The following is a 9,545-nucleotide window of genomic DNA, read 5'->3' on the forward strand; positions in this document are numbered from 1 at the left end:
CCCCCCCGCCCCCCCCCCCCCCCCACCCCATAGTAAAGTATACAACATTTTATCAGCAGCAATAAAATCTCACTTTTTACTTTAGTTTTTAATTTAAAAATAAATTAAACTCTAACTTAAATACTGAAGAGTCAATGTGAAATTACAGATAAAATGCTAGGCAAAAAAATAATAATAATAATGGTAAGTAATTTAAAATATATGTTATAAAAAGTTATGGTGCGGCACTAATAATCTGATATAATTTATGATGCCTGATGTGTGGAGTCAAATATCTACCCAAAAAAAAGACAATCTAGTCTATTGTTTAAAAACCAGAAAGGCACTTATCAACTCCCTTTTAGCAAAGTTATTCTCAGCCTCAACCTCGCCTTTCGGCTTTCTCCATCAAAACACCACAAGAACAGTTAATACAGAACTTTCTGGAGACAACATCCAAAAATATCTTCCTCCTCCTCTCAATCCGAGCCGTCCATCGTTGACCCATTATGTAAATAAACAAAAAACATGAAACAATAAAAAGATTTTTTTTTATTTTTAAAAATCAACTTGCAGTTATATATGTAAATTAAAGTCCCCATCTGGAGACTTCTTGAGCCTTGGCCATGGGAGAGCGCAGAACTGTTTGATCCCCGCGCAGACTGCAATGCTGAGGTTCCGTGTCTTATTGTTATCTTTGGGGCATCTGTGAGCCATAATTTGTCGACAAAACATCCCTTTTATGTGGGATTGATAATATTGATTGGTTCTTTGTTGTTTGGGTTTTAATATTGAGAAGCTTTGAGAATGGCGGCTGAAGAAGATAAAAAGGATGATCTTTACGCGGTGCTGGGGTTGAAGAAGGAATGCACTGCTTCTGAGCTGAGAACTGCTTACAAGAAGCTTGCTTTGGTCAGCATTTTCTTGTTCATATCAACTCTTCTCTGTTTCTTCACGATAATCAATTTTCCTCTTTCTATGCGTTCAATCTTTAGGGAAAGTTCAAATCTTTTCTGTTGGGTAACGAGGAAATTGTTTTTTGAGTTGAATTTTTAAACTTGTGGTTACCAAGTGGCCAACTTGGCTGGCTGGGTTGACACAGAAAAGTTGAAATCTTTGAACGTGAAAGAAGTGTTATTTCTTTTGGGTCTCAATGTTCTGATTTCTGAGTTCAAATTTAAGAATTTCATAGCTGTATATATTCATACTGCAAATCAGATTCTTTTTTTTTTTGTTTTTTTGTTTGTATTCCTGTAATTGCTTTTGTTGTACTGGAAAAGTTGGTGTTTTTCATTGAATTCTTTGGTGGGAATCTAAATGCATTTTTGTTTTGCAAGTAGAAATGGCACCCGGATCGTTGTTCAGCTCTGGGAAATCCAAAGAGTGTAGAGGAGGCCAAGAAGAAATTCCAGGCCATTCAGCAAGCTTATTCTGGTAATTATGCCCACCAATAATGCTAATCTTTTTTTCTATAGTTTAGTCAAGATGATATGATGTACTCATTTTGCAGTGCTTGCGGACACAAATAAAAGGTTTCTGTACGATGTAGGAGTCTACGATTGTGATGATGATGACGACGAAAATGTAACCACTACTATGCTTTTAATTTTAACCATCTTTTAATTCTGTGTTTATGTTAGTTCAATAGTACTTTTTTCTTTTTTGGGACTAATTCAGTCAAGTCTCGATCGGGCCAATCTAGGTAGTATCCTGTATCCGGGATACACACGAGTTTGAATTAGGTCCCATCTAGGTAGCACGAGTTTGAACTCCCGACCTCATGCTTAAGTACTTTGAGAACTGGGGGGAGGTTATTCGATTTTATCTGGTTTCATGTTTAGCTTTTCAAAGTTCAACTCATGCTGCATCATTGGTGTTTCGTTTTGGGTCATGAATAGTGCTGGGCATGGCCTGGTGATCAAAGCCATTGTCGAAATCTCTGATATTGGTACCTTACTGCAAAAGATCTGTTATGGTACTCTGCAAAACTAGTTAGTGAAATGGTTCGTTGTCGGGACTAAAAGTAAGCATAGCATGTTATGCATCCAATAGTGCAGTCTGATCATGATGAAAATGTTCTTTATATAATGCACTGCAACAGGACATCCTAGTCAAATTTAATTTTGTTGTTCTGTGTAGTAATTTTATGCAGTTGCCTTTCGTTTGCAGATCTGCTTATGTTTGGGTTTGATTGGTTTGCATAAGACGATAAGAATAATAGGGATTGTTACTAATATAGCATAGTATGGCTTGTGCAGGGAATGGGTGATTTTCTTAACGAAATGGCTGCTATGATGAGCGAGAATAAGACCAACGTAAGTTCCAAATCCCTCCTAATACGTCCTCATCATTGTTTATGGTAACACAGGTTATACTTTCTGGTGGTTTTGGGCATGGGAAGCAAATAGCAACCCGGGGTATCATGGAAAGGATGTTGTAGTGGGGTTTCTATGACATAAATAAAAACTATTTATAACTTATAAGTAATTGAACTTTGAAAACTTTGCAATAGAAGTAGGCCTTGCATGCCGCTTTGAGTGCCAATGAAACTGTGGTCTACCATATAGTCTTTTTGCCAAAATGCCATAGCGAATTCGTTTCTACATAGGCATGAATGAAAGGGTAGATATGATTGCCATCTGTAGTCAATTGTTGTTATCTAACCGCGATGAATTGTTAGGCGTGTGATGTTGGATTTTAGCTCTTTGTATGGAGATATGTTTCGTGATCAAAACATGTGGCTAAGTAGCCGAATGCTGTTCAAATGTAGTTCCATTAATTGGCAGGAAAACCAGGGGGAGAGCTTCGAGGAGCTGCAGGAGCTGTTCGAGGAGATGTTCCAAAGCGACATAGAGGCGGCGTTTTCCTCTCCTTCTCGAACTGCCACACCATCAGCGTGCTCTTCCTCGTCCTCTGCATCCTGCAGCGAGACCTATTTCAACATCTCGACCAAGAGAAGCTCTGACGAAATGAGCAATCCCAGCAGATTCAAGTCAGAGTGCAACGAATTCGACAGATTTTGCATGGGGGTAGGGTCTCATTTCCTCTGCCTAGTTCACATTAAGGTTGTTCTTTTCGCGCTATTAACTGATCTTGATTTGGTAACCCGTAAAATTTGAAGACAGGTGGCGCAGGAACACGCCAAGAAGGGGAAAGGAGCAGGCGAAAGAACACAAGGAGGAACAAGAATATCTGAATTTGGCAACACCAACAAAGGCAGAAAGTTTCATTTGCCTCCTGACTTGGCTAACTTGGATTTTTAGCTGAATGCAAGGAAACCCCTTTTTCTTAGGTTGTAATGGCATGTAATATCTGTGGGGAATCAATCCTTCATGATTCCATGTTATGTTTGTTTTTTTTTTTTTTTTTTTGGGTTGTAACATGTGAATTTGTCTGAACTATGAATTCATTTCATTGGAATCTGGTGGTGGGACCTTTCTGCAATGTGTACTTTCATTTGTGTCATGGTGTCAGTCCTGATGTAAAGAAACAACCAAAAGTGAAATAATTCACCAGCAACATAGTTTCATGACATGCTGTAACAAAGTTCTGTGAATGATGTAAATAATTAAAATAGTGCTATTGTTATACAATATGACATGTTTTGATTGTTGGATGTTTTTCATCAATTAGGTGTCTTTTTAATATTGTGTGTAGAGCTATCAATACGGGCTGATAGGGGTGGGGAGAGACTAACCAAAGTCTACTAGCCCGTATACCTAGGGGAGTAGGCCAACAAAATCCGCTCTTTGGCAATGTGCTATTTTCAAAACCACTTTCTACTTAAATAGGGGCAGGACGGGACGGCCAAATAGGCAAAGTCCATTTTGGCAGTTCTAATTGTGAGACGATTTAATCTAACATTATGGTTGGTGTAGTCAATTTAGTTTGTCGACCATTAGGAGACTTAATCAAAATTACCCATTTCAAATAATTTTTTAAAATTTGTCTCACGTATTTTCAAGTACTTTTTTGAAAGTAAAATGAGATATCATTAATTAAGTGCTAGTGATCAATTCTATTTCATACATTAGGATTTTATTACTAGTGCTCAATTCTGTTTCATACGATTTTATTAAAATTATAGTGTAAATATATAATTTTGCTAAATATTGAGCCACATATATATAACATGAAAACTTGATGATTAACAAATAAATAACATTCCATAAATTTGAGACAAATTAGGGAAGGGGTCAGAATACTTGTCTACTTGCACCGAATTTCTATCATGTCAAGAGCGGTGGACGCCGAACGGCATGAGTGGTTCGGGCCTTGGGGTGGGTCCTACAACACGTGGGTTCTGACCCGGCGCGGGACATCACTGCACTTGAGACTTGAGAGTACAAATCAAGGCCCGACCGGACCAAACCCAAACCCCAAGACGAACCAATCATATCAATGAGTGATGTAGGACAAATATATCCTTGTACGGGCCCGCCGAACGGCCCGTCCAAATCATTCTCAGCTTTTGGTTTTCATTACTTCCCCAAGTTGGAAACCAATCCCCATGCAAGTTGCCAAAGCTTCATTGATACCAGATGGGGCCCATTATAGGCTGCAACTTGTGCAACTTGCTTTTTACTCTTATCTCTCTCTCTCTCTCTCTCTCTCTCTCTCTCTCTCTCTCTCTCTCTCTCTCTCTCTCTGATAAATCAAATATACTTTTCAAACTATGTAAATCTCTTTGATAAATCAAATATACTTTTCAAACTATGTAAATCTCACATTTTTGACAAAAAATATAATAATAATTCATGACTTTCTGGTATAAAATTACATTTAATTACTTTTTTTTAGCCCATTGTTATTGTGTGTGGGTGGCTGAAACGAGTAATTTGAATTATTAAGGCATCAATTAGGAATGTAATATATGAAACTTAGACATAATAATTACGGCAATCAAATATTTAATTAAAGAAAATTGAGAGTGTTTAAGTCATGTTGAGAGAATCCAAAAAGAGTATCTTAGGGAGCAATGAATCTATAACCACATTACAAAAAGAGTACCTTAGGGAGCAATGAATCTATAACCACATTACAAAAATATATATATGTTCTATATTATACAAATTTATAGCCATATTAGTGTTTAATTAATCCTTCATTTTAATTTGTGTTTAATTAATCTAATGAGCTATTAGCATGTATAGCTATATATCTATTGTTGTTCTTGGAGAATGAGCATATTTTTGTATACAATAAATATTCACTTCTTTTATTTTCTATTTTTAGTAATAACTATTAGCCTATCACTACAAGAAAAATTGCAATTCGCGACGGAAAAATCGCGACGGAAAATTTTCCATCGCGATATAGCGACGGAATCGCGACGGAATTATATTCCGTTGCAAATTAACGACGGAAATGCGACGGAAAATAATTTCGTCGCAAATTTTAGCACAAATATAAAATAAAACCCGCGAAAACATGGCGGCAAAAATATCGCGACCGAATTTGTGACCAATTTTAGTTCAGTCGCGAAATGACAACGAAAATGGCGACGGATTTAATTTTCATCGTGAAATGGCGACGGAAATGACGACAAAATTTTTTCCGTTGCTAAATGTAGCAATTTATTTGAAAATGAATAAATATTGCGACGGAATTTATTCCGTCGCAATGCGGTTTTTATTTTTATATTATGAAAACGACGTAGTTTTAGTTTTAGTTTTTTTTTTAATTGAAAGCATGTTATATACGGAGTATAAAATTAAAAATCATAACCCTAATTGAAGTTTAACTTCAGCCGATGCCTCCATCGCCAAACACCATTCCGCCTTCGCCATCTGAGCAGCAGCGGCGCCCTTGGTCTTCCCTTCTCTCTCCTCTCCCTCTCGGCTAGCGGCGACCATGGCAGCAGCGGAGACCAGCAGTTTTCCCGACGGCAGCAAGAAACAACGACAGTGGCTATGGCGGCGAGTTATTTTCTCTGGCGGAGCTTATTCCCCGGCAGAGCTGTGACGACGGGCAGAAAAGGCAGCGCGGCAGTACCTTTCTCCCTCTTCCCTGTTTCCCGACGAGGTTCCATGGTTGCCGGCTTAGCTCATCGCGTAGCAGTTCGGCGGTGGTTGGCGACCTCCCTCCTCCTCTCCGGCAGTTGTCTTCCTCAACAACGACGTTTATGAAATGGAGATTGCTCTGATGGTATTTTGGTACAGACAAGGTAATACCTCTTTTGATTTCTTGATGGTAATTTTGTTGTTATCTCTATGTAGAGATCTTGCATTGTAATGCATAAGCCTTGGTTGTAAATATCTTGCATTGTAATGCAATGTTTCATGTCTGAGTAAAGCAAAATCTACATTAAATTTATATATTAGGAAGAATAGGTTTCTTGTAATTTGTATTGGTGCTCTGCGTTTTATTGTAGAATTTATTTTCAAGGCTTTCTCTACTGGATGATTCATTTTTATTTGCAGGATGATTCAAAGCTATATATATTTCTTGATGTAGTCCACAGGTAACTGAATAAATGTCTTGATGTTTCTCTTGCTTGAATCATTATTCTATTGTTCAGGATAAGCTTTAAAGTGTAACATGTGTTCTCTTGATGCTTGAACATATGAAGTTTTCTTGTTGATTCTAGTACACTGTAGAAGAAGTGTAATAATTTTTGCAATTTATATTAAGTTCAAGTATCTAATCAGGTTGTCACTACTTTTGAATGTACTAGCATAGTATAAAATATTTTCCTTGTAAATTCAATTTTAAATATGTTTTGGAAGTCTTCATTATTTTGTTTTCCTAGAGATATTAAATGCGCAAACATATGCGTGGATGCTGCTGGGAGAGTCAAACTTGCAGATTTTGGCCTAGCTAAGGTTGGAGTCATATATTATCAACCTTTCTGCTCTATTGATTGTGCAAATTTAAGCTGTGTTTTGGATAACTTGAAGTCTAATATTGAGATTACTAAATTATGTAGGCCACCAAACTGAATGATGTGAAGTTCTGTGAGGGCACTGCCTTCTAGATGGCTCTTGAAGTTAGTTGTGATTCCTTTACCGATAATTATCATACAATTTTGTTCTTCTTGGGGTTGCATAGTAAACTAAATCTTTAATGCCTTGTTATGACTAATATGTAATGAATATAAACATCAAACGCGTGATTGCTGAAATAAAAGGCCATCATGTAAGGAAGCATTGGCATTAAATAATTCCATTCTCTTTTGTTTGCTCAGTTGCTTGAAACTATAAACTTTTTCCTATACTATTCTTCTAATTAGTAATTGTGTTAATTGCTTCTTTTACTTTTAATTCTTTTTTTTTTGAGGAAATTACTTTTAATTCTTTTAATTCTAATTGGATTAATTTTGTAGGGACACTACTCCGTAGCAGTGGGAAAGAAAGTTAGGAATTAGAGGATAATTGTATGTGCAATCTTATTTAGGAATTGGACTAATTTTTGTAGGGACACCTTGCAAATTCCAGCTGCAAGTTAGATATAATTTAGATTATAAATTAAAGCTGCAAACATACATTGGCATTCTTGTAGTCTTGTAGTTTCCTTGGTGATTATGTTTCCTTGCTCTAAATGTTGTTTGTGCAGTGACCAAGTGATATTGCAGTTGGTATGCTATGAACATCAGAGCTGTGACCCTCTTCTAGTTATGAGTGTTATTTATAACTTTTATGACTATTTACTTCAAAGAAAATTCATTCTTTTATGACTATTTGGTTTGGAATTGTAATTATGTAATTTCATTCTTTTGTAACTTTCAATTATTTTTAATTTGAATTGTAAATATGTAATTTCATTCGTCTCTTTTGCAGCTTTCAATTATTTTTAATTTGGAACTATAAATTTGTAATTTCATTGATTATTTTTTAGTTTTAGAGTGAAGTATTGTAATTTCATAGTGTTTGTATTGAGAATTATAGTGTGCAAAAACAAATATTGTATTTTTTTAAAATTTTTTAAAGGGTATCCGCGACTGTTGTACAAAGAACAGACGCGGATACCCTAATTTTTTTTTAAATATTTTGCTGCCAAATTGCGACGGAATTATTCCGTCGTGAAATATTACGACGGAATAATTCCGTCGCAAAATTTCGCGATGGAATTTTTCCGTCGCAAACGAAGATACGACGAGCCGATACACAACGGAACGAATTCCGTCGCAAAACCCGTTTCGCGACGGAATTTGGTTGATTCGCGACGAATCGCGAATTTTCTTGTAGTGTATAAACTAAGACATAGAACTCAATGGGGTAACTATGTTTCGAAGCATGTTTCATTTTGAGTTTACTTATATTATTCAATTTGCTACATTTGTATGTTATATTTTTCTATTAAGATGTACCAATCAAAATAATTTATGCAGGCAATAATGGTTAATTAAGGACAATTACTTATAATTGTATGGGTTGTAATGGAAAATGAGAATGGTGATGAAAGTGGACAAATTTAAGTGGTGATGGATTGTCTAAAAATAGTTTTAAAAAAAAGTCATTACTCTCCTTAATTAGTATGCACTACAACTTGACATATAAAGTAAAGAAGAACATGTTTTTTTCTACCCCTTTTTTGCCTCTTTTTTCTCATTGATCTTTTAGTCAACATCCCACCATGTTGAGATATAAAACCAATTGTGTCACATGTTGTACTCATCTGGCTGATTACATGCAAAATGACTTTATCAAAAAATTGATCGAAAAAACTGTTTTGAGCACTGTTTTGAATTTTAGATTTATTAATTAAACGTTTATATTAACTTTTAACCAAATCAAATAACTAATATTATCAAACAAGTTAAAATTAAATAAACTATGTTATCAAACATGCCAATGTAATTTGCACGAAACTTGAGGCAAGAAGTGGGTAGGCGCCCTTTTGGTAAAGGCGTAGACCCACAACTCCACAAGCCCATTATGACTTTATGGACCACACACACAAAAGAGGTGTCAGTATTTGTTTTGACTTGTGAGGGGCAGATGCCAGGGATTGCATATTGTGAATCTCAATAGCCCAAAATCCCCAAATATACCATAAACCGAAAAGGGCCCAACTGTCCACAGCGATAGTAAAATAGAATGTTTAATATTTAACCAAAACACTAGCCAATTGGGGATGTAGCTCAAATGGTAGAGCGCTCGCTTTGCATGCGAGAGGCACGGGGTTCGATCCCCCGCATCTCCATATCCAGCTCATTTTGTTGCATGGCCTTACGGCCTATTGCGTACGTGATACGAACTGCAAAAATTCAGCGACTGTGACCCAAAGATCGCATCACATTCACGAGGTCCACAGTAGAAAACGCATCATCGTATGTATAGTCCAACATATTTTGTTTCATTAAATAAAGAAAGCAAGTTGGAATATCGCGTTTCCAGTTTCGCTCCTCCAACTACCAACAACTCCTCTGCGTTTTCTGGCACCGGACAGCTTCAGTTGACACCCTTCATGCGTCTTCACATTATAAATCAACGCCGTACATGTGCTTCCCGCTGCCGACTACTAAATACTTTTTTTTTTTATCAGACCACGAGGTATCCTGAACAGACATTAACTGTATAAGACACTTTTAAATTGTACTATACTCAAACTAATTTTTGTTCGCA

General features: G+C 36.4%; 1 protein-coding gene, 1 long non-coding RNA gene and 1 other non-coding gene across 5 annotated transcripts; all 3 read left to right on the forward strand.

Annotated features, from left to right (window-relative positions):
- Window positions 1-510: 510 nt before the first annotated feature.
- LOC116004675 (dnaJ homolog subfamily B member 7) lies at window positions 511-3,511 on the forward strand. 2 transcript variants are annotated; one of them, XM_031244824.1, is made up of 7 exons: window positions 511-654; window positions 779-891; window positions 1,320-1,413; window positions 1,490-1,563; window positions 2,238-2,294; window positions 2,766-3,008; window positions 3,105-3,511. In XM_031244824.1, the coding sequence occupies exons 2-7, from the start codon at window positions 787-789 to the stop codon at window positions 3,240-3,242; spliced, it is 711 nt and encodes a 236-aa protein (XP_031100684.1). In that variant the 5' UTR covers window positions 511-654; window positions 779-786; the 3' UTR covers window positions 3,243-3,511. The 2 variants fall into 2 exon arrangements, with proteins under 2 accessions (XP_031100684.1, XP_031100692.1); XM_031244832.1 differs by having other exon boundaries at window positions 589-891; window positions 3,101-3,511.
- A 2,204-nt stretch (window positions 3,512-5,715) lies between these two features.
- On the forward strand, window positions 5,716-7,743 carry LOC116009775. 2 transcript variants are annotated; one of them, XR_004096841.1, is made up of 4 exons: window positions 5,716-6,145; window positions 6,402-6,442; window positions 6,731-6,803; window positions 6,908-7,743. It is a non-coding gene; the product is annotated as an uncharacterized LOC116009775 (long non-coding RNA). The 2 variants fall into 2 exon arrangements; XR_004096840.1 differs by having other exon boundaries at window positions 6,402-6,803.
- Window positions 7,744-9,050: 1,307 nt separating this feature from the next.
- TRNAA-UGC lies at window positions 9,051-9,123 on the forward strand. Its single transcript has one exon. It is a non-coding gene; the product is annotated as a tRNA-Ala (tRNA).
- Window positions 9,124-9,545: the final 422 nt, after the last annotated feature.

This window comes from Ipomoea triloba, chromosome 2, assembly GCF_003576645.1.
Source record: "Ipomoea triloba cultivar NCNSP0323 chromosome 2, ASM357664v1".
NCBI lineage: Eukaryota > Viridiplantae > Streptophyta > Magnoliopsida > Solanales > Convolvulaceae > Ipomoea > Ipomoea triloba.